Below are 26,321 nucleotides of genomic sequence, written 5' to 3'. Positions count from 1 at the left end.
TATTCGGAACAGAATCATATCGGCCAAATCCGAAACCAAATGCGAAATGCCCGCTGAGTAGTAATCACAGAACCACCATTACGAATATACTTCTCCACAACAAACGCATGATGCCCACCGCGCCACGTCATTGCGACTACTGAAAATGGCACGCATACCGCTATCGATCAATGCCCCCTCTACCGCCGTATCACCACCACAACTCCTATGGCGTCCTCTCCACATACGGGAGGTCTTTTTATTAGACATTGTCTTCTATAAACACTGGCTTAACAACTGTGATCACAGAAACGACAGAGATTGTTTATTTTTATTTCAACACTTTATTTACTTTAATTTTTATATATTAATCGATATTTTCTTTCGTTTCTTCTTCGACATGTGTATAAAACATAGGCGCTTAATAACCAACCAAACTGATTACCATATTTGCCGGCACATAAGCCGTACCCAAATTACAGTATTCATTTTTGAGAAAAAATATTTTCACTGTATATTATAAAGATTTTTTTTTAATACAAAATAATATTTTTACTAAGAAATATATGTGGAGTTAACATTGGTTAATTAAATATAGGATCGCACATGTATCTGAAAATGTCTATAGCACATATGCATCCAGATAAAACATCCATTCGATTGCTTTTTTTTTTTTTTTTTTTTTTTTTTTCAACTTCTGTTAACTACCAGAGGAGAGCCACGGGAGATGATGAAATGGGGAAAGATAAAGCTGTTCATTGGATGTCGCCCTCCCCGTTAGACAGACTCTTCCATTCGGTCATTGTGAGTAGCGAGCGTCAGAACTTACCGAATGGAATCAAAACATCCGCCTAGTGTGAACTACATGATTTAATTCGATTTCTACAAACGGAAGGGTATAATACTGCCCCAATTAACGTCGAATAAGTGAGGATTGCTGCGGGGACCGTATAAGTGATTGCTGTGTGCACAGAGTTTAAAAGTGGTTTCAGAGAGTTTAAGGAAAATTTTCGCACTGAGAGTAGCGAAGGGTGGAAATCTGTGACGGGAGACAGTCTTAAATGCGTCAATCATGTACTTCGTAAAAGACATAGCTAATGATTTCTGAATTGTCTGATCTTCGAATTTCAGGGAACTCAGCAGCCGCCTGGAGGAAACGAATTACATCACGTAATTCACACTTGGTGGGCGCTTCAATTGCACTTGATTTGATATCACGCTCGCTACTTTACCATGATTGAATTGCAGAGTCTGCTTATCGGTGTGGAGAATACGCAACGTCGAATAAATAGCTTTGTTTTATCCCGTTTTCTGAATTGTCTGACCGTGAAATTTCAAGGAATAACCACCTGGAGAAATCGAATAACGTCACGTAGTTCATACTTACCGAACGCTTCAATTTCACTTGATTTGTTATCATGCTCGCTGCTCCACAATGATTGAATTGCAGTGTCTTTCTATCGGTATGGGAATTAGGCGACGTCCAATAGAAAACTATTTTACCCCGTTTTCTGAACTGTCTAAGCTTGGAATTTCAGGAAACTCAGCAACCCTCTGGAGAAATCGAATTATATCACATAGTTCACACTTGGCGGGCGCTTCAGTTCCACTTAATTTATCACGCTTGTTACTTTACCATGATTAAATTGCAGTCTATCTATCGGTATGAAGAATAGGCGACATCCAATAAACAGCTTTGTTTTATCCCGTTTTCTGAACTGTCTGACTTGGAATTTCAGGAAACTCAGGAACTGCCTGGAGAAATCAAATTACATCACTTAGTTCACACTTGGCGGGCGCTTCAATCACAATTGATTTGCTATCACGCTCGCTACTTTACCATGATTGAATTGCAGAGTCTGTCTATCGGTATCAAGGAATGGGCGATGTCCAGTGAAGAGTTTTGTCTTATTCCCGTTTCCTCTTCTCACACAGTTCTCCTTTGGTGATTTAACGGAGGTTGAAAGAAACAGTCCTCATACTATGAAACGGTATAGGACATTTTAAAAATTTATTTTGCGATTTCGTGCCATTTTCGGTATTTTGTTTTCCTGGTCTTTAGTGGTAAGTCTCGGCCTGGCGGAGGCTTATAATGGATATTTTGAAAAGCACATCCGAAACGCTTGTACCAATATTTTATCATGTATATTCTTCTAGACTGATGGAGGAATGGTTATTTGGTATCTGAGTATCTGTTATTGAAGAGATCATACGAGGAAGTATCGTAAAGTTTTAATTATAATCAGGAAGTTATTAAAATATGATGATAAAATTTTGTCAGGTTTGGTTCTTCTGTGCATGATGCTAAGGAAATTAGCTTTTATATATATTATATATAATATACAGGTGTGACTAAAGTGCAAGACGGATAAGATTGAGGAAACCATGCTTTCATCTCATGAATGAGTCATTTGTGGTCTTAAAATGGCGACCACGCAACGGATTCTTCATTTGGGGAAACAACAAAAACGCACTAGGTGTGAGGTAGGGAGAATAAGGCAGTGCTGCAATACCTGGAAGCCACACGCCCTTGCTTTGTCCATAGCAACTTGAGATGAATGAGCTGGTGCTTCTGAAAAGGTGTCAGCAAACGAGGAACCCATTGCGTAGATACCTTAGACATGGGAAGTTCGTCACGGATAATTTTCCACACACTACCATAACTGATACCAGTCTCATTCATAATCGTTTCAACAGTTATACATTTGTCTTCGAGAATTAGACACTTTCTTCACAGTGGCCGCATTGTCCGTTGGGGATGGTATTCCAATTCTTAGGCCCTCTTTGAGGGACATACAACCAGTTTCGAATTTCCTTCTCCACTTTATAATGGTGCCATAAGATGGGCAATCATCGTCATACAGAGCCCTCATCTCGTCATGAATTTGTCTGACATTATTACCCTTCAAATGCAGAAACTTCATCACACTTATGTTATCCATGTTGCACTTTGGTCGCTTGTGGCACAAACTGTAAAAAAGTAACAGTCATTAGGAGCTAATTTCCTTAACATCATGCACATAAGAACTTAATATAACCCTGACAAAATTTCATCATCATATCTTAATAACTTCGTGGTGATAATTAAAACTTTACGATACCCCCTCGTAACTCTGCTGTTTACTTGAACGAACCATTAGCTTCTTCATTGTAATTTAAAGTTTTTTTTTTTTTTTTTTTTTTTTTTTTTTTTTTGACTTTTCCAGGAACTGGAGAGCCCTTTCAAGATCTCTGGCCTCTCGGCGAATCCGTACTTGTATACAATCACTAAAGTTGTGATACTATCAGCATTTTCTGGTGTGTTGTCAGAAATGCTTGGCTTTAAGTTGAAGCTTCATAAAATCAAAATTAAATAATTTAAAAAAAACAGTCATTTAAATGGATTTTAGCTTCGATTCACAAGTTGAATACAATAATTCGGAAGGACGTTATGTAAATAGACCTTTGCTCACATACATATTTTCTTTTTTGTATGTTTTATCAACAATGATAATGAAATTTTGAAAAAAGAAAATAAAAAATAAGAAATATCTTCTATGTGACGGAAAGCGTGCTTGAGAAAAAAAAGTGTATATTACGGAACTCAGGTAAGATTAAGGAGTTTTTTTTGTTATTGTTAATAGAGTGTGTGTTTTGTATTTCATGCTTTATTTCTTGTTACACACATTGTGTGATGTTTCTTTTAGTTGTGTACCTTATTGCTGATTTTTATAACTTGTAACACAAAAGTATACAAATATGTTTAGAGGGCTTATTTGAAAATAGTTACCGTATTTACGCGAATCTAAGACGCACCCCAATTTTTGAAGGAAAAGTTGGTTTAAAAAAAAATCCTCGAGTGTAAGACGCACCCTTGGCGAGGAACAAATAGTAGGCATTCACGAACGAACAGGTCACAATGCCGTAAGGCGTCAACTTTAACCTTTTAATTGGCAAGCATTGATAGCATTACCATTGAAATATTTAGTTTGCGTTTATAGTTGAACCATGTCTTCCTGATCGTAATTTCATAATTTTTAAAGTATTTTTGTGCTTTTGGTTACAAAATACAGGATGTTTATTTCAAACCAACATTGCCATAAAATAAGTCTTATGTGTAGCTACTAAGCGAAAAAAACCACGACTTTAGTTTTGCGTTCTGTTCGTACACACAAAATACTCATTCTTTACAGAATCGTGATTAACGGGATTAGCAATTTTTTGGCAAAACTCCATCGAATGTGGCCTAAATTTGCGTCTAAGCTGGCCGAACTCAAATCTACGACGTACCTTGATTTTGGAGGCAAAAAAATCGACAAAAAAAATGCATCTTAGAATCGCGTAAATATGGTATGTTTAAAGGGTTATTTAAAAATAGTTAGAATTGAAGAAAACGATGTAAATGAGTTGATTTTCTTTTTTTTCTTTACATTCAAGGATAGAAAACACTATATTTCATTGTCCAACTTTTTTCATTGTTGTTTTCTGGGAAATGTTAAAGACAAGTTCATACGAGATCTGAATTGGTAGGTCTGATTAAACTTGTTCTAAGGCTGAACGGATATAAATATATATATTTACTAACTTTGTTTAAATGAAGTCGTAATCCTGAGTCATTACATTTTAGAAACAAACGTTGTATTTTGGACTCCTGTCTGTGTGCCAGAATATTTAGTATTTTAAATATATTTTCATAAGTAGTAATTAATGTGCCATATAATGTATGTTGTATATTTTTTTTATTATCTGTATAGTTCATTTTTGAATTTAGGTTGTTTAATGGAAGTAGGGAAGCAAGATTTCTTAAAATTATTATTAGTTTGTGTACCTTTTTTTCTCTTTTTTTTTTATGATGTCTACAGATAAATAATTGTTATTTCTGTCCATGATATTGTATTGAAACGAACCGAAAATAGATGCTGCCGTTCATGATAAAATTTATCGTATTTTGATTAAACTTGTGTTCTTTCTTTCATAGAGGCTTTTCAGATAGTTTTATTCCTTGGTATTGAAATTGGTAAAGAGTAGAAGAGGTAAACTGGGCGTAACTTCAACTCCATATTGGAATTTTGCACATATGCTTAATATAATTAAATTTAATTTAAATTTAAAAGCGATTTTCCGTGATATTTTTTCTAAAAATTATTGATTTTGATTAAATATGTTGTAAATTTTCTGTGAGGCTCACTACATGCGATTACAATTGGTCAAAAGTATGAGGGAGGATTGTATTTCCCATCTCTACCAATTTTCCATCGCTTTTATTTTACTTCGTTAGGCTTCCTTTTCTGCCTTCTGTTACTTCTGTCAAGTTCAGGCTTCATTCTTCCTTCTGTTACTCCTGTCAAGTTTAGGCTTTGTTTTGTGTCTTCTGTTACTCCTGTCAAGTTTAGGCTTTGTTTTGTGTCTTCTGTTACTCCTGTCAAGTTTAGGCTTTGTTTTTTTTTGCCTTCTGTTACTCCTGTCAAGTTTAGGCTTTGTTTTGTGCCTTCTGTTACTCCTGTCAAGTTTAGGCTTTGTTTTTTGTCTTCTGTTACTCCTGTCAAGTTTAGACTTTGTTCTTTGCCTTCTGTTACTCCTGTCAAGTTCAGGCTTTGTTTTGTGCCTTCTGTTACTCCTGTCAAGTTTAGACTTTGTTTTGTGCCTTCTGTTACTCCTGCCAAGTTTAGGCTGTTTTCTGCCTTCTGTTACTCCTGCTAAGCTCAGGCTTTTCCACTTGAAAGCATTCAAAAGGAGATTATCTGATCTTTGTGTCTCCTATTTTCCCTTTGCATTCCTCCTATATATTATTGCCAAAATAATTGTGTAAAGTCATTACCTTTAGTGATATGAATTAGCCACGACTTTTTTAAATCTTAAATCCGTGTCAAGTGTAGATTAATTTACAGTTAAAAGAAGGATTTTTCGCACATTCCTAAACACTAGTCCACATTAGCACTGATTGTATATTTGTTAAGTTTGTATGACTTTCTTGTTATCGTGTTATTATTTTCCTTTTTCTCGCAGACAGTGTATTTTTCAGCGAATTTTTGTTACGTGTCAACGGAGACGGGCTGTTTTTTTAAGGTTAAAGCTATTAGTCAAATCGAAACTTATTGCTCCTCCTTCTATTAAACGGCTGTAAATAACTAGTGGTTTTGAGCAGGTCATAACTTCTGTTTATGATACTTGTGTCTATTGTTGTACTGCTATTAGATGCAGTACATTGCTAGATATCGATCACCCCTTTGTGAAAATTAATTTTACTTGAATGTCTACCGTCATTTGCTTCACGCACATAAGCTTTTGCCAGAATGTTTATTACATGTGTCAATGTTCAGATGCCAAGCTTTGATTTTGGATTGAATATCCTTGAGTTGTTAGATTGTATAAGATGTCTTAGCATATATCCATTCCTTCAGATATTCCTATAGAAAAAAGCCTGGATTGGGAAATCTTGGTGGTGGCTAGTATATGTATGTGTTTCGCGAAATTGATCCATATTCAAAACTTAATCCGTAGCAGCGTAGTTGTTTCCCTGGTCGAGTAGTCTGTGGCTCCATTTTGTTGGAACCACATATCAGCAAACAATATTTGCGATCGTTTCCCCGTATAAATCACCAGTGGGTGTTACTGCATTGTACTTTTTACCCTCAAAGAAGGAAGACGTAATTATCCTCTTTGATGTTACATCATACCAGACAATATACTGACAGGATGTAATTGATGCAAATGAATAGCCTGTGGTTTTTTGATGCCCAAATCAGTCAGTACGCGTCTCAACTTAAAATACAAATGTCTTCATGACTGTTACAGATATTTCAAAGAAGGGTCCCTTCACTACGTTTCGAGTGCTGACATCTACATGATAGATGAGATTTGAAAGCCGTACGTTGTGCATGTGGCTGGGATGGAATTCAACCTTGAGAACTAGTTTGTAGGTTCTAAGTCTTATTTCACGCCAAAATGTGATTGCTTTATGTGAAGGCGACAGCATGTGAATTAGGTTCTTTTACCGCAGGAGGAAAGATTTTGTACCGCTGTAACAGTTTTTTCAGTCTCTAACATGTACAACAGTTGGAAACCACAGTGCTTCTACTTCCGTTTGTCACGGTTTGAGATCAAAAACGTACGTAACCACATAGCAACTTCGCACAAATAAAGACTATGTTTGATGTGCTATAGGTCTTCTCAGCTTCAGGTCGTTTTCACAGAAAAATCCTGTTCTGAGTTTTGCCATACATTAAGACTCTGTCTCTTCGATTTTAGTACTTTAGAGGAGAGATCAAGAAAAATTAAGAAGAAAGAAACAAACAACAAAAATAAATAAAGAAAGAAATAAATAAAACGGATCTGAATTACTGTGGAATTTAATGGTAGACAGTAAAGAAGTGTGATAGTGGAATTACCTTACGGGCAGGCGTGTTCATTGTATCTGCAAGTATTGGATGGATACTTTACAAATGGCTTAACGTTATATTGCGGTAGTCTTTCGCGGTGAGGAAGACTCTAAACAGGCTACTAGTAATCAATTTTAAATGCCAGGAATTGAGGATTTAAAATAATAGAAAGAACTTCTATAAACGTGGGTCAAACAGATTTCTCCATGTAGAACTTAAACCTGCCAAAAGTGTAGAGATGTCCGTTACAGAGAGATTGCATAAATACAGAATATTTTTAGCCCTCAATACTGGACACTGATGTGGCAATGATAATTTACCCGTAAATGAGAGATGTCCGTTACAGAGAGATTGCTTAAATTTAGAATCTTTCAGCTCTCAATAATAGACACCGATGGGACATAGTTATTTGTCCGTAAATGTGAGTGTCCGTTAGAGAGCATAGATTTAGATTAGTCACAGACTTGTGTGATATTTAGAAAATACATTGATTAGGAATAAAAATATAGGCTAATATCGAAATACTGTACTGAGCCTTCCAATCACTGGACTAATTAAGGGCAAATCCCTTTCTGTAAAGAAGCAGAAGTATTGCTGTGGGGATGTCTTTATATGAACGTATACTGCAAAATATAATACCCTTACGATATATTTCTTTTTCCTTAAGTACAAGTCATACTTCTGTAAAAGTTCTTTAATTCGTTTACTAATTGTATTAAAAATAAAAGTATTCCAGTACGAACATCATTATTAACTACCGAAGATGTCGATAGATCTAACCAGTCATGAAGATTTACGAATTTCTTGAGAAAATTTTTGTAATAGTGGTCTGCCGGGAAATCTTATATACACTAGTTTCTAATCGGAATTTGCTTGTAATTGCTGGATCAGTTGAAGGGAAGACATAAATTAAAGATTTATTTTCGGGTTTCAGAAAGTATTTTCTGTGCTAAATAAGTACTAACTGAAAATAATCCTTGTCTGTTATGAAGAGGTTTCTAAAACGTTTGGGGTAAAGGAAAACTGCCCATGTCCGTACCTGAGAGTGTCCGTAATAAGTGATAATACATATATTTTTGCCAGAACAAAGAAGTTTGTCAAATTTTGAGAGATGTTCGTTAAAAAAAGTTTCTGAGTGTGTCCGTAATAAGTTATAATACATGTATTTTTGTCCAGACAGGAAAGTTGATCCGCTTTTGAGAAGTATTCGTTAAGAGAGGTTTCACTCTATATCAATGTAGAACTAGTATTTTTCGGATATAGTGGTTATACTTCCGGTTTATCCATGAAATTTTATTTGGGGTGCGTTACGAGAGGTTTTTAGTAACCTAAACATAACCAAACTCCTTGCTATACTCTTGATAGTAAAGTTTCATGACATGAATTAAAATTTGCTAATTCTAGGCGTAATAATAATATGCCTATTTAATAGTAACTAACGCTGTTTAATAGTACTTCATAGTAATGCTATTTAAAAGTAACTATTAGCTACTCTTTTAAACTTTAACAAATATTAATAAAGAAGTTCGAAGTTAAAATATAATTCCAGTCTCAGAGCGATATAAAAACCATGTTTAATGTAAAATTTACCTACACCATATTATCCTAAAAGTATTTTAAGGTTTTATACTATTACTTTTGCTAAGGTTGTTACCCAAAATGCCCGTGGTTATAACGTAAAACCACGCGGTCAAAAAACTAACTTAAAAATTTGGGTTTATGTATAAATTAAAATTTGATGTAAACAATAAAATTTGTCAATGCAAAATTTACATAATGAAAATGTCTTTAATACATGAAGCAAATTCACAAACAATATTTTACAATAATTTTTAACCTTTTACAATAAATTTTTTAACGAAATTACGTATAGCAATTTTCTTTCATCTGGTACTTAATAAGTAATATTAAATTTAAAATCACAGTACAATAGAAGTAAAAGTTTATGATAAGGTCAGTTACAATATGAAAACGTTTGGCTTAACAAGTACGATGTAATTGTTATGGTATATCGATTCTAAAAGCTGAATTAATTTAATATGGCGCTAAATTAAGAGGAACGAAAGCGAGGGATGACAGCAAATTTTTGAAGCAGTGTATAATATAAGATAGCAATATTACAGAACCATGGTCCTACGGATTATGCATATTTCGAACATCTTGTAGTTCATTGCAATGAATACATCTATCTCTGCGGCCTCCGTGGGGAAACCATCATTAATATCGTAATATGAAATTACTTTTCAAATGATGTATTAATTACTGTTGTTACTAACAATATTTAGAGTGACAAAACGGTAATTTACAAGAAAATAAAGACATGGTTCCAGTTCATGTATTACATACGTACTGTCACGAAGTTAAGCAAAATTTTTTACAGGGTACACAAATGGGACCATACTTACTACGTCTTTCAATATTTATGTACGACCTGCATTATTTGTATTGATCCCAGTGATCTGGTAAAAGTGGGAATTGTATAATCACAATAAAAACTTGTTCTCAATTGTTATAACAGTGTATAACTATAGGGAACTCTTTTATCAATCGTATTCCACTTTTCAATGTTAAAACATTATCAAATCGAGCAGAAAGAACAAAACATTAAAACATTTCAAAAGAAGATAAAAAAAAAGTTTGTAAACAACAATATTGAGATATTTGTAGACTTAAACAAATGTGTGAACGAAGTCAAACTAGGAATTCAATTTTTCTATTAGGAATTCAATTTTAAGTCCGTAGTATCTTCTTGGGTGAGCAAAGATACAGCTTTCCATTCCTCCATATGCTAAGCCAGACTTTTCATTCCATACATTCTATTAATCAAGAAGACCGTGTCGTTGTCTGGTTTATTTAGAAGTTCTTAATTGTTTGGCTACTACTAGGAACCAGGTGGTTAACACACGTGTTTTATAAAAATTGGACCCATTTTAGTTCTCGGTACTTCTTTTTATCGGTTCATTTTCCTCTATATTTCAACTCTCTCGGCGGTCTTAAACGCGAGCAGATGTTCTGCTAGCTGGAAAACACTAATTTGGCATCCTGCAGTGTCGTCTTGTCCTGCTAAAAAGAAAAGGGCCCAAGTATTCCTGAAAAACACATTATATTTTTAAGACCTTAAGGTTTGTATTGCATTCTGTCAATCTACTATTGTTACTGTATAGAAGTAGGAGGGAGAAAATAGAACAGGTGACTAGTTTTCGATACCTGGATAGTATTATTAGTGATAATATGAAATGTGAACGTGAAATAAAAGCAAGGATTGGAATGGCGAAAGAAACCTTTAGGAGGAAGAAAATACCATTTTGTGAAACCTTGAATAAAGAGTTGAGAAAAAGACACATAAAATGCTTCTTGTGAAGTATTGTGCTGTATGGAACAGAAACATGGACATTACGCAAAAATGATGAAAAAAGACTGGAAGCTTTCGAAATGTGGGTGTGGAGAAGAATGGAGAGAATTGGCTGGGTCGAGCGGAAAAAAGAATGATACGGTCTTAGAAATGGTGAGGAGAAAAGAAGAATTTTAAATATCATTAAGAAGAGGAAGAGAAACTGGTTGGGACATTGGTTAAGAAGGAACTGTATCATGAAGGATGTGCTAGAATGTATGGTGGCAGGAAAGAGAGGGAGAGGGCGAAGGAGACTACAATTAATGGACAATATCGAAATTCAAAAATCGCAGGTGAAGACGAAGAGGTTAGGGAAGACCGTGGAGCATTGATGCGGGAAGTGACCTGCCAATAATGGCAGAATACCTATGATGATAATGCATGATGGTCTGTGCACTACAGCGCCATTTGCACCAGTTTCAAGTCAGGTCCACATATACAGGGTGTTAATGAACTATATCAACAAACCTTAAGAGGTCATTTCTCACATCAAAATAACAAAAAAAAAAAAAAAAGTTAATATGGACCGTGGGAAAAGCGCATAGTTACAGAGCTAAAAGGGTAGATAAATAAATTGCAAGAAGGTTACTTCAAACACGAAGAACCGTGAAATAGTAGTCCTTATCGGCTGGAAGATAGTCACTCATGTGCCATTTGGAAATGCATATGTCAGTAATGTGCAGTGACTGTCCAAGGGATTTCACACAGGGCATATTTCCCAGACATGCTTCCAGCAGAATTCCCAGATATTCACGGACTTGGTGAGTCCAAAGTAGACAGAAATCAAACCTTGACAACAGTGAACACGGACGTCACCTGCAGGAGAGCGGAAGTGTTAGGAAACGTTAGCTTCACGGTTCCTCGTGTTTCTAATAATGCTATATCATAAGCTTTAGGTAGATTTAGCTGCAAAACTGTGCACTTTTCTTCACATGCCCACATTAATTTTTTTTCTTATTTTGACATGAGGAATCATACCTTAAAGTTTGTCGGTAGAGTTGAGTTGAATAATTTTGAGTTTAGCGTCCCTTTCAGCAGCGAGGTCATATAAGACGTGGACCTACTAATTAATGTGGAATCCAAACATAAGCTCCCACCAAGAATCGAACCCGAGTCTCCCACGCCAAAGGTGCATACCCTAACTGCTTACCTACCAAAGAGCTCCGTTGGTAAAGTTCTTAATACAGTGTATACACGGTATATTAGGTCTTGTTCCTCATAGCCTCGGTGTTACATGCGGACGTAATTCGCGCTCAAGCACAACTGCAAAAATCAGTCAGTAAGACAGCAAAAATAGGCTTAAAATCAGAAAAAAATCTTATTTCAGTAATCTTGATTCGTGTACCGTTGATAAACGTGCTTACGTAACAACGTGTGGTGTTTTTTCGATTATACAAGTGGTTAACACACATTCTTTGTGAGTGCCTTGCTTATCTTTAGCGAAGGCACCCATATTTCGAATAGCAGATTAAACTGCACATTGTATTTTCGTATAACATTAGTACGGAAAAGGAACGCGAGAATTCAACAAACAGCTAGACAGTATGGTTAAGGTCTGTTGAATCTGGTGACCATACGGTACGTTAAGTCCTAAGCACTGCGTATTTTCGGAATCGTGATACCAGTGCTCTTGATAAGCACATTCAATACAACCAGGGGTGTCCAGCCCCCCAAAAAAGATTGAGCACAACACCCCTTAGCTAAATTTATCATTTTCTCCCCTCAAAATGAACAGTTCTTCCTCTAGATTTACCACTATCCCAAATTTACATTCTGCCCCTCCCCCTAAGTGTACCCTTCTCCCCTCAAATATCCTCATGGTCGCAACCTGCGCCCCAAAAACCGTCTGTGGGCATCCCTGAGTATAACTACAGGGTGCGGTATAAATAACTTTTTTTTTAATTACTCAAGTTTATTACACTAAATGTATTAAAGTATAGTAGTTTGTGAGAAATTAAGTATTGCTTCATGAAAACAGCAAAACAACGTCATTCACTGAGATAAAATAACATTTTCAAAATGCCTACCTTCTTGTTCAATACAATGTTGAACTCTACCAACAACACTTCTACAAACCTTTTGACACATTTCATCAATTTCAGAAATTTGTCGGAAGTTGGTTGTTTGAACTCAGGAATTGTTTTTGGTTTCAGGCCGTAAACAAGATCTCTCAATACACTCCACAAGAAAAAGTCAGACGGTGTTAGGTCTGGTGACCTTGATGGCCACTCGATTGCTCCACGTTGTCCTACCCACCTGCCCTCAAAATGAACATTTAACCATTCCCGAACGTTGAACGCATATTGGGATGGTGCACCATCCTGTTGAAAGCAAATGTTATTCTGATGTTGAATTGGGGGCCAGAATTCATTTTGTTGCATATGTAACTAATTGTCTTGATTAATACTGCCATTACAGAATATCGGCCTTATTATTCCCGTTGAAGAACTGAAATCCAAACTGTAACTCCTGGTAAGTTAACATGTTTTTCCAAAATCACATGTGTGTGTTAACATCGGTTCAGTATACACAATTATGGCGATTGATAAGTCCATTCGACTTCTTAAGGTTGCTTCATGTGACCATCATCTTATCATAAGATAAGTCATTTTCATTAACTTTGTTCATGAAAATTGTACAAAATCCTAACTGCATGTCTTATTCTTCTCATGCAAACTTGGTAGCACACGAGGGATGTAAGGTTTCATCTTAAGTTTCTTTAAGATTCTACGAACACTTCTGTCACTATTACCTAACTCATGAGAAAGACGGTCTACTGGATTTTTGAGGAGTGCACAACAATGATTCTCTTACTTCTGCAAACGTTTCCACACTTGTTGCTGAAACTGATCTACCAAATCTTAGGGCATCATTTACAATACGTTTTTTTTTTTTTTTTTTCTTTCTTCAAAATTTCCTTATTGTGATGTTTCGACTCTGCACCTGTCGAATATTGAATTGTGCAGCTAACAAAGAGCGGTTTCAGCACCACTTCTCTTGTTTTCATAGTAAAGTTGAACCGATCTCACTCTTTGCTCCTTTGTTAATCGCAAGACCATACTTATCCCAAATTCCTACAATAAAAAAAAACATTAAAAAGATTTATTGTATAATATTGTAAAACATTGTAAAGCTAAACACACAAACAAAACATAAAAATAATTATAATAAGAATATGTAATAGAAAGCAATAAAAGCTAAGAAGGGCATTACTTATGCCGCACTTTTATTCAAATACTTCAGTCAGTTACTCAAAACACCGAGAATACAGAGTGTGACTTCATTCAGATACTTCAATTAATCACTCAAAACACCGGGGATACAGAGTATAACTTAATTCAAATATTTCAATCAATTGCTCAAAGCACCGAGGGTATAGAGTGTGACTTAATTCAAATACTTCAGTCATTCAAAACACCTAGGATACAGAGTATAACTTAATTCAAATACTTCAATCGCTCAAAACACCGAGGGTATAGAGTGTGACTTAATTCAAATACTTCAATTATTCAAAACACCTAGGATACAGAGTATAACTTAATTCAAATTCTTCAATCAATCACTCAAAATACTGAGCGTACAGAGTGAGACTTAATTCAAATACTTCAGTCAATCACTCAAAACACCGACAATACAGAAAGTGATTCAATCACGTAACGTTTTATCGATTAAGTACTGATTATAGTTGAAATGTATCGAACATGCAGTATAAATAAATAAATCAATGTGTTCTGCAAAGAAACACCAAAAATATGAAATTGTGAACAGTCGTAGAGACTCATACTGAAAATTTGTAGCTGACATTTTTGTTTTTCCTAAGTTCAGCTTTAGATCATTTTAATTTGACCTAAATGAATCAGCAACATGTTTTTATTGTATCATGCTTGATTGCTTTGTAGTTGTTGAAGATTTTGTTACATAAATATGATTAATAGAGCCAAAGGTTATTGTAAATGTTTATTTTTATTAAGTATATTGTTGCATGTGTATTAAAATTCATTTTCTTTTTGTTAGATCAAATACAATTAGTTATAATGTATCAGTATACGATTCTACTTAAAAACATTTATTATTATTATTATTTTTTCGTTGCAAAATTTCCAAAACTAACAAGTATTATTTGTTTCACTGAAGATGTATGTATAAGAGCGTATACTCTTTATCTTTGTTGTGTTACGTATATTAAGTGTTATCGATATTTTTATACTTTTGTTTTTGTCAAGAGTGTAGCAGAAAGATACAATATTACAGTTTGCAGAAATAGCTCATGCACTAGGAGCGATAGATTTAAATATAATTGCGACAAACATTGTGTTTTTGTGCACTTGATTCTTAGGAAAATGTATGATTAGGGTCAAAAGCAATCTATAAAACTAGATCTAAATTGTATTTTTAGCGGAAAGTACAGGGTGTTTCAAAATTAATATCGGGGTTTTAAGACTTTGTAATGCGCATGCACTGTTTCTTTTGTCTACCGTTAGAAAGCGCTAGTAGCAAAGATGGCGACTAGTGAGCAGAAAGCTTCTGGAGTTTTACATTTTGCAAAGACTGAATCTGTATTGCAATGTGCTTTCCGTTAAGATCAATTGCAATCCACCAAATGTTAGTAACACCCGTAGATGGTATCATAAGTTTGAAACACCGGCTGTCCGTGTAAAGGGAAAAGTATGAGACGACCAAGAGTGTAGCTCAAGAAATCAATTCGGAAGGTTAATCGTGAATTAGCAATTCTAGTAATATCTGTGTGGAGAATTTTAAGCAGATTTAGTAGTTTACAAAAGAGAATTGAAGCAGTTGTTGCAATAAACACACTGATCAAGGTTTCGGATGAACTCGCCTATCGTCTCGATGTGTGCCGTGTGACGCAAAAACTGTTTGAGTTGCTCTTTCATTTAATGTATTACTTACAATTGTAAATTAATTGTAGTAAATACCATAAAGACTTAAAGCCCCGATATTTATTTTGAAACACCCTGTATAATAAGTGGAAGACCTCCTCCTGTATTGTAAAACAGTGATGATTTCAGAGGAAAAATCATTCCTGGAGCTACGAAATCCCCTCGTCTCTCCGATCGGACTTCACTTAGGTTACCAATGTTTTCGCAGTACTGCATTCAGTCTCCGGATCCGAACGAAGAGAAAATCTTCTGAAATCATTATGATTGTGAAGTGTTTTGGGATTTAATTCTCTTAAGTACCATCTGGTTTGTTAATAATCATTAAATATATCATACATTAAAACAGTGGTTCCTAATGAATGTATCGCAACACATTAGTGCGTCGCGAAATTTTAGGATTTAAAAATCATGAAACAATTAGTTAAAATCAATTTTGAACTGACTATACCAGTCAACGCCTGCAATGGCAGCAATATTGCTTAGTACTACATAGTCCACGATGTTCAGTTAAGTGCGTCGACACTCCAAAAAGATTGGGAACCACTGCGTTAAAATATACGCTAATAGTATCGTTATTATGAATTACTTATTCACAAATATGTTTTACTCATTATGTAATAACATATTTAGTTCAATAACGATGTAAAAGTTTATTAAATCACAGTTACCATTGGTTATTTAGCAAACAAAGATTAGGTACAGTTCTCACAATGGCAGCTGAAAATTTTGTCAACAAGGCACAGGGGCTGCTGAAATAGTATTAGGGAGTCAATTTTCTTATTAATTCCAGTTAAGAAAACCTGAAAAGTAAATACCGAAAGTAAAATCAGAAATTTAGTTCTAATAATACAGTATTTTCATGGAATCTAGTGTCTGTGACTTGATGCTTGTTATTTATTTTTAATTTGTCCGAGAGTGCTCAAAAATAAATAAATAAAAATAAAAGTTTGAGCGCGGTTGTTGATATTTTAAGCATTTCGCATGAGAAACAAAAGAAGTTGAATCAAATGCTGGCATTACCCATGGATCTTTACATTATGATGCTAGAGCCTGTCTATTCCACCTGTGCCCTCGGAAAATATGAAAACTATATTTCGGCCCACCCCCGTCATCCCTCTGGCAGATGAAGCCATTCCTTTGCTTAGGAAAAAGAAATGAATGATCACAGCTGAGTTGCCAATTTATCATTCGTCGTTTGGTCTTGACGAGTGAAGATCGTAGGCTACTTAGAATGACTAACAAGACAGAGCACAGGAAGTCCCTGAAATACTTCTGCATTCAACAATTGACAGATCTTGGTCGCAACAAGTTGTGTCTCATCTTTCGAGGGAGGTACGGGGAAACACATCGACAGCAGCGCCAGCAAGGGCACAGTTGAAACAGAAAGGCTCTAACACATTAACATTAACATTGACATATTAAATATGTAGTGATTATAAAAGTAAGATAAAATTAGATAGGGAGGTTCTCATTCTTATTCAAATCGAGTTTGTACTAGAAATAAAATTAGTTCACCATTAAAGCTAGATAATTTTCAAATGGTTTGAGCAATACCGTTTTACTTTAATAAATCCAACTAAACCAGTAAGGCGTATTCTTGTTTGCAAGGCACTAATAGATGCCAAGAAACAATAGGTCTGATATAACTGTAGTGAAAATCATTTCCTGAAGCCTTAGATATATATATATATATATATATATATATATATATATATTAGGAGATTCGTTCAGTGTTTCTCAAAGTGTGTGTGTGGGTGGGATTTATTTTCCCCGATATATGCAGAAGTGTTAATTCGAATATCCTAGTGTTCGTGAGTTTTTTCTCGAAATATTCCCGTTTTCTCCCGCATCTTTATCCCACCAATTCTTCCATCGTCATTCATTTGCCTCAATCATCCGTCTACCTTAGCCTGAAACGGAAAGATTTCATTTTCGAATATGCCATGCTCAAATGTTGTATTCCACAGTTTCCTTCGTAGACTTTGTTTTCTTTGTTAAAATATAATCTGACCAATTAACAAGAAACCAAAGACAAACTATTTGGTGTAATGGCCCATTTGTGAGCCTAACCCTGCTCCAGCGCCATCTACCAGCGATCGGCTAAACTACTTCCAGCCAAGCGGTGAACATGTGGTTAGGAGCTTCCTAGCCCTAGTGGCCGTCATGTCTTGTTTTCACATGACTCCCCAGTTTACCACACGACGCTGGGTGGACGCCGACAATTGGGAAGCACCGGCCGGGAATCGAACCCGGGACCACGCGGACATGATTCCAACCACTAGGCTACGGCGTTCTTTAACAAGAAATACTGTATTGAAAAAAATAAAATATTAATTTGATATCTTTTCTTTAAGAAATAAGGGGCCGCGGTGGCTCAGTGGTAGATCGTTCACCTCTGGTGCTTGGGGTCCCGGGTTCGATCCCAGCCCCCGCCAAGTGAACTTTGTGGTGGACAAACACTGTGTACGTGAGTTTTCTCGGGGTTCTCCCGTTTCCTCCCACTTTCTTCATTCCACCATTTCATTCATCACTCATCATCACCGTCTCCTTTAGCCTAACCGGCATAACCGTGGGACGTAAAACTCAAAGATTTCATTTCATTTTTTTCTTTAAGAAATAAAAACTAATTCCTCTTGGGAAGGGTTAATTTCACTCAAATCCTTGCTCAAAAACTAGAATAATAAGATTTCTCAGCCTCATTATTATACTACCATGTTGCATGACACAGTGCAGAGATATTAGGTTGCAATTGTGAGTGAGAAATGGTGTGCTAATTAAAACTAATAGGAAAAAAATATAATTTTTTCTTGAAAAAAAAAACTAGATTTGAAACAAATACATGAACTCCTTAGAATTGATTGTGTAAAATATATAATAGGTTTAGTACACTTGTTTGATTGGTAGCACTAGAATTGAAATTATTTACTTGGGCTGACGTTTATAAGAAGTTGGATTTTTTCTCCCTGTATATGAACGCAAAATGATCTAAGATCATGTAATGCAATTTGTGATGAGATACAAAACATTTTGTAGTGAAGATGTATGTATTACTTGTAACTCACAAATAGTGTAATAGATGAAGTAGTTGTATTTATGTATTAAAAGAGATGTTTTACCCTTCTTGTATTCTAAAGGCAGTCAAACACTGCAATATTATGAGTTTCATAACACTGATATGAAATGTGTTCTATTTAGCAGTGGTGTAACTTACTTTCTTTGTTTTTAAAAAGGTCCGTGCAAACGTTGTGTACGTAGTCCGTAGCAAATACAATCTACTTATTGAAACTGCTATGATTAAGGTTTCTGAAAAAATATATATATTTTACTTTAAAAATTAAAATTAAATAATGTACTTTCATGGGCCTTTTCTATTTAAATTTTACAATATTATTACCTTTTAAGAAAAAAAAAAATCCAAAAATGAGATCCATCATCATCGATAGATTTAAGCTGGGCAAAACCATGTGTTCCACATATATAGTGTGGCCCAAAAGTAGGTATACACCCCTGCATTGATCAAGTATAACATTCTAGCTTATGGTTTTATTTGCTTCTGCTTTCCGAGCTTAAGGTATAATCATAAAGGCTTTAAGAACAAATAATAAAGAAACTGATGAATAAAAATAAGAAATGATATGAAATACAGTGAATTGATCAGTACGGGACTGTATACCTACTTTTGGGCTATCCTGTATAATTTGTCGTTAAAAGTGTGTAAGCCAATTTGTGTACAGTTTTATTGTAACTTGACAGGAAGAGATGTATGAAAGTCAGTATATAAAACATCCGAAAAATGAACAAATGATATCCGCATAGTTTCAAGCAAGTTATTTTTCTGTTGTATTCTGCAGTTAACAGCACAAGAGCATACATACGATATTCTTTCGTCAAGAACTTTGTATAATTGAACAATCTAAGTAAAATTTCCTTCTACGTAATATAGCAATGGCATACGCAAAAGGTGGGTTCCAGGTTTAAACCTCTCATATATATACAAAAATATTTCGCTTGTTCTGAAAGATGTGAGATCGAGTATGTGAACTCCCCATCTCCACCCCCTCCCGATGGAATTCTGCATACGCCACTTATATATGCAGTGGTAAAACTACAATATCTTTAAGCCAGTTAATGAGTGTGAACCCGAATATATCTCATTTTTCACTTGTTTAATATTTCTGTAAAATATCATGTAACGAACTTAGGTAATTTTTGCCGTCGGAGATTTGTCACCAGGAGGTTTGCCACAGAAATATTAGCATGTAGGAAATTTCGTAACATTTGTAGTTGAACGAAAAAGAGACAAACTAAGCCACCGAAACAGCTTACATTATCTTAATGAAAACTGAACAATTCAGCTGCTGTTGGAATCTGCAAAATCTAAGTTTAGGATACTCGATGCAAGAAGAAACACCAGTAAAATATTTAGTCATAATGTCAGTTTTCGGGAACGTTGAAAGCGCGAATAAAATGGCACTCCAGTGGGTTTTTATGTTGAGATTTACACATATTAGGTTGAGCTGAAATCAGAATTCCTGCAAAATATAACACGTTACAGTACAGAAAAGTGCTTTACGTGTTCATTTCATGCCTGACACAAGAAACACCGAGCAGAAAAATTGCAAAATATTTAGTTCCTGTGTTATATATGTGTATGCTAAACAAGGTTTGCAGTTTCTCCAACGTTTGACACATTCTTTTAGTCTACTTTTCTGGTTCGTCTCCCGTAGCATCTTGGTGAAGTACAGTTGTAATTGTTGCTTTTTCCTATTGAATCGCATGAATAAACTTCCAAATGGTTACGTCGGACATCCCTACCAGATGATGAAACTTCTGGTTCTACGATTCGCTGTATTGTTTGTCCTAGGATTTTTGTACAGGGAGGCTTAGTGACCATTCCAGATGTCTGGAGATATAGAAGGGGTACATTGCGAAACCGAATATTACCTAATATATCGATACATGCTGGACACGTAATACTTGTGCATTGCTCATTATAGTTTTTGAAATAGTCATCAAGTGCTAATAAAACAAAACTAAGAAAAACATATTGAGAGCACTTGCGTTACAATTTTGGCAGTTTAACATGCCCTCATCAGATAACCTGTTTGATGAAGGCGACGTTGCGTTCCCGAAACTTGCAAAAAGTGTTAATATATTTAGTGATTCGGTCATTTTTGTTTTATTAATACCCAGGTACAATCAAAGTAATCCAAAAATAGCAGTTCTTCCTCCGAAGCCTCTTACCTAAATGTTCGCACTCCTCGATGTACCTGTTTTGCAGAAAGAAGTGCAATCTGTTCATTTTCCCGCAAAATAGGCAAAAATTCTCGTCGTTCTTGTGTAGTTCAGTGAATCCGAGCTTTTAGATTTCCTCCACGCTGACTATGTTACGTGTTAAAAAGAAACCCCTAGACGAGTTGAATTCCAGAAGTTGCTTTTACATCCTGTATCTCAAAATCTATAATCACAGTTTCCGGTTCTGGATATCCACCAATTTCACTGCACTGCTGCACCTCTACACGTAACAGTTCTTCATATGAACTTTGTGTTTTGTTTTCTATTCGAGCGTGAGGGCACGGCTCAGAGGTAGAGCCTTTACCTCTGATGTGTGAAGTCCCTGGTTCGATGCCCGGCCAGTGTGCTGGACAACATCGTGTCTGCTGGTTTTCTTGAGGTACTCCCGTTTCCTCCCACAGTCCCATTCCACCAGTTCTTGTTTTTTTTAATAATCATTCACTTGTTTTAATCATCCGTCTCCCTTAGCCTAAAGGGCATAATCGTAGGACGTTAAACCAAAAGATTTCAGTTTCATTTATTTTATTTTGTGTCGTTTTCTTCTGTTCATTGCATTATGTTTTAACAGTGCACTGGTCATTTTGGGTGACAGAATTACCTACATTCTAATATTTTTGTGACAAAATTACAGTTTGCTCTCATGTAACGAACACCCTCGAACGTAAAAGTTAAAGAAGTGCTAGTTGAATAATCACAGTTTTATTGCTAATAAGTATTTTCATGACTTTTAATATGACTTGCTAATAAGTATTTTCATGACTTTTAATATGAACGCTGTGAATTCTCCCCGCAGTTTCTGAATTCGCGAACCATTGGTGAGTGCTTACAGAATTGAATATTGTTTAAATCGGAAACGAGATTTACTAATCTGAATGTTTTGCAGCGTAAAACATTGATAGCTTTCTCAAGTAAATGGTTACAGACCCGAAATTAGATTACATCGATAATAATAATAATAAAAAAGTAGTTTAACGGAAACTTTCAGTATGCTTATAATTGAAGAAATTTATCTTTCGTAGTGGTTATTTCAATTCAGAGATATATATATTGGCGTGGATTTGGTGGTTATTGTTTAGTTCCTGGTAATGGCGATTTACATACTTCTTCACTCACATGTTACTTCTAATCCATTTAGTTTAGTTGTTGACAGCGGAACATGTATGAGGTGGGTATGCACTTGTGCTGGCAACTGTACTTACGAAAAATAGTTCCTAACGTTAAATACTGCAACAAATTTTCTGTATACGGTCGACAGTTAATGAATCTTTTTTAATTCTCGCACGGTCACTCGAAATACTGAGTCGTAGAATGACATCCGAAATAATATCTGACTCCCATTGTGGAAATTATAGAAATCTGTTTTTCTTTCGACTTGTTTTTTATTGCCAAATCAAAATACAGAACGTTATGTTCTTTATAAGCAAAATAATTTTGATATCAACGCAATGACTGGTACATGTTACAATGATGTAATATATTAGTGCCAATACAATATCAAAATATATATGTATGGCTTAAGGAGATTGCTGTAACAGAGTGGCAAAATTTCGTGTGAAGGTTAACCCTCGGACTACCAACGGGAGAGGGAGTACTTTGCGCTCATCACAGTATATTTTTTTTGTACTCTTCTAATTGTTTTTGTTTTTAATTGTAAGAAAATATGCTATTGCTCAACATGTTAAGCTGAAGCTTATACTTTACGGTGGTTCAAATTAAACATTAGTGTGTCTCATAAGATTTGTTATTTTCAGTTGCTGGGCACAAAGTACCCACCCGTTGGTAAGAGATGTGACTGGTATTTAGTAATATCACTCCTAGATGGCAGTGTAATAAATATCTGTATCCCACCTTTTCTGTATTTGGTGGTTAGTGTTATCCCGTGTAATGTTCATTTTGAGCGTTTCACGTCGGTGTGTTATAAATTTGCTATTTTTAAGTTGGCGGGCACAAAGTACCCCCGTTGGTAGGCGATGTGACTGACATTTAGATGTTTCACTCCTAGATGGCAGCATAATTAATAGCTCATCCTGTGTACTGTTCACTTCAGTTCCTGTAGATTTTTGTAAGAGCTTCTAATTTGTTTCTTTGCACTATATATATAACAAAGGGCACAAAATGATTCGCCCTCTTCGTAGTTCGTGTTACAAAAAAATACGTATCTAGTGCGAGAGTTAAAATCAAACATACGCGTTATCAAGAAAATAAAAAATATGAAGTGAAATTTGCCTTGCGAGGGTTAAATAGCCGCATGAGGAAAAGCTCAAAAATACTGCTTTAAGTGGATTAATTTGGATCGGTCATATAATTTGAAGGAAGCTACGAAGAATTAGTTACACCATTGCAATTCTGTGCCATTTTTAGTGCTGAAAAAATGTGTGCCATTGATGTTGGTAGGGGTTCTAAGGGAACAGAAAATATGGCTTATTTTTTAAGAACGTTGAGGACATAATATTGTTGGATATTGTTCCTTATGTATTGTATTTTCTAAGAAAAAAAGAAGTATTGAAATGGTCAGCACAAATATTAATAAAAGATATTGTAGAGTCTGATGTTACACAGACAATATATCTGTACAGAGTGTATAGAATTCCTGAGTACATATTGTTGAGATAGCTATGTACATGATTTAATGCAATAGATGAATTTACTATGAATTATGGTATGCAATATATACACTTCCCTCTTTCTTGTGTTTTTTTACTTGCTTATAACTCCTTATTTATCCTGCAAAGAGACTGTTGAGTGCACTGAAGAACATAACAGCCTTGTCTTTTGTACACGTGGTCTCAACTTCGATTGAGACAGAGGCATAATCTACACGTCGCGTGAGGAGGGGGCTGAAACTAAGGTAGAGTGACCAGACGTTCTGTTTTAGACAGATTGTCCTTTGTTTTCTTTTCAGAATATCGTCCGGTGTTCGGAGAAAAAAGTAAACGAAATGCAAAATGCCCCTTTTCTTCTTTTTACTCTTTTGGGATTTTTAAGGTAAATTTTGTCCATAATCATTATTTAGCCTAGGATTCGTACCTCAGTCTCTTCGGAATAAAGCAATCTGCCAAACGCATGTTCGTATCATATACTTGAAAAGGTGAATTCGACGAAAATGAGGATTTTTTTCTGAAAAAGTCCTTTTTCCAAAAATGTAGGCCCCCCTGGATCGACTCTGTGTTAACGCACAGATCTCAAAATCACTTGAAAAATACTAAGTGGTAGAACGAGGATGAAACAAAGCATAACACATGTACTTTGTCTGATGGTCATGTGTGTTCTTAGATCCCATAAAACCCTTTAGACAGCATTTGAGAGAAAACAAAATAAGCCTTTTGCGTTGCACTCTTGAAGGCCAAACAGATGACGTCATGACCCCCCACCAACTTGACGAACTCCTTCTCAAAACACATGTGACGTGTTTCGCATGCATGTACGAGTGAACAATAAACAAACTCCAGCAGTGATAGATGTTAAATGAGGGCTTAAAACAGTACACATGTATGGTGTATATATCTATATAATACAATTGAAAGTAACTATGTTTGTGACTCTTAATCTCTTGAACCGCCCGACCGATCTCGATCGAATTTTCAACGTAGATGCGGTTCTGGCCTGGGGTGTTTTTAGCTATTTACTTTGACGGTACAACTTATTGGAGGGGGAAGATATATGTCAAAAAAGTAAAAATAAAAGTGACTGTCTTTGTGATTTCATCACGTTTAAACCACCCGACCGATCTTAACCAAATTTTCAACATATATGAGGTTCAGATATGAGATGGTTTTTATCATATCACTTTAACGGTAGGACTTAGAAGAGAGGAGAAATCTATAAAAATAAATTGAACTTAATAACTCTTGAGCCACCAGATCTGTCTTCATCAAACTTTCAACACAGATAAGGTTCGGGCCTGGAATGTTTTCGTTATTTCACTTTTACGGCGGAACCTAGGGGAGGAGGAGGGGGAGATATATATGTAAAAAGAATAAGAATAAAAGTGACTGTTTTTGTGACTTCGTCACGCTTTACCCACAGGACCGATCTTAATCAAATTTTCAATATGGATGAGGTTCGGACCTGGGGTGGTTTTTATCATATCACTTAGACGGTAGACCTTACGGGAGGGGACATATATATATATATATATATATATATATATATATATATATATATATATATATATATATATATATATATATATATATATATATATATATATATATATGTCCCCTCCCGTAAGGTCTACCGTCTAAGTGATATGATAAAAACCACCCCAGGTCCGAACCTCATCCATATTGAAAATTTGATTAAGATCGGTCCTGTGGGTAAAGCGTGACGAAGTCACAAAAACAGTCACTTTTATTCTTATTCTAACTCTTGAACTTATTTTTATTCTTTTATTCTAACTCTTGAACCACCCAAACGATCTCGATCAAATTTTCAACATAGATGATGTTCGGACCTGGGATGTTATTTATCTGTTTACTTTGACGATAGAACTTAGGGGAGGAGGTAGAAGGGGAAGATATATAAAAATAAATAAAAGTTAATAACTCTTGAACCACCGGACCGATCTCAATCAAATTTTCAACCTAGATGAAGTTCGAACATGAGATGATTTTTGTCATATCACTTTGACGATATAACTTAAAGGAGGGGAAAGATATTCGGAAATGACCGATATTAGTGCCGAATCTATAGTTTTTGAGGTCGCTGAGGTGAACAGTGACATTTGTGATGCCATTTAAATCCAAATTCAGCTCTGCAAAAATTGTGGGAGGGGAGGGATATATACATAAAAATAATCGAAAATGACCAATATCAAGGAGCGCTTTAGTAATAGTAAAAAGTAACTGACTAACGAAACATAGTACTATTTTTTCTTAATTTAACCCAGCGAAGCGGGTAATTGATGCTAGTATATAATATAGCATAAATCTCGAAAGGGTTAAACAAGGCATTCCGTTTTTCGCTCGTAGTTACGTAGTGTTCTGAAACCTCATAATAGAACATATTACTTCGTAGTAAATTTCATGCTTTGTTACTGAATAACCTTTCGTGAGTAGCTAATCGAAGGTTTCTTCTTTACACATGACATGAATGACAATATAACAATGACCATGCCTAGGTGGATTGTCAGTCGTGTACGCAAGGGGGAGGTTCAGGGTTTTAGCTCCCCTTGAGCAAGATACTATGGAAGAATAAACATATAAATCACGCGTGTCCTGAAAGGATACTATGAGATTGAGTGATTGAGTCCCTCTTGATGAAATACGCCACTGGATTGTCAGATTATACCAGTTTGTCGAATGTCCCGTTTTTATTATTATTTTCTAAGTCTGATCATCCTACGGTAAGAGAGAGCGAAAACGTTTGGTGGTTACTGAAACATATTTACAAATAGGTTTG

At 35.4% G+C, this 26,321-nt stretch overlaps 1 protein-coding gene across 1 annotated transcript in view; it reads left to right on the top strand.

The window, feature by feature from the left end:
• phtf (putative homeodomain transcription factor) overlaps positions 1-23,607 on the top strand; it is a 119,540-nt gene extending 95,933 nt beyond the window's left edge. The window contains exon 18 of the mRNA XM_081756487.1: positions 3,186-23,607. Coding sequence (XP_081612613.1) covers positions 3,186-3,335 — 150 coding nt within the window. The 3' untranslated portion in view covers positions 3,336-23,607. The remainder of the gene's footprint in view (positions 1-3,185) is intronic.
• The last annotated feature ends 2,714 nt before the right edge of the window (positions 23,608-26,321 follow it).

The sequence above is a fragment of the Thermobia domestica genome, chromosome 4 (genome assembly GCF_964235325.1).
Source record: "Thermobia domestica chromosome 4, izTheDome1.hap1.1, whole genome shotgun sequence".
In the NCBI taxonomy this organism is placed as follows: Eukaryota; Metazoa; Arthropoda; class Insecta; order Zygentoma; family Lepismatidae; genus Thermobia; species Thermobia domestica.
The sequence above is the reverse complement of the archived record's forward strand: the minus strand, read 5'-3'. Positions and strand labels throughout refer to the sequence as shown.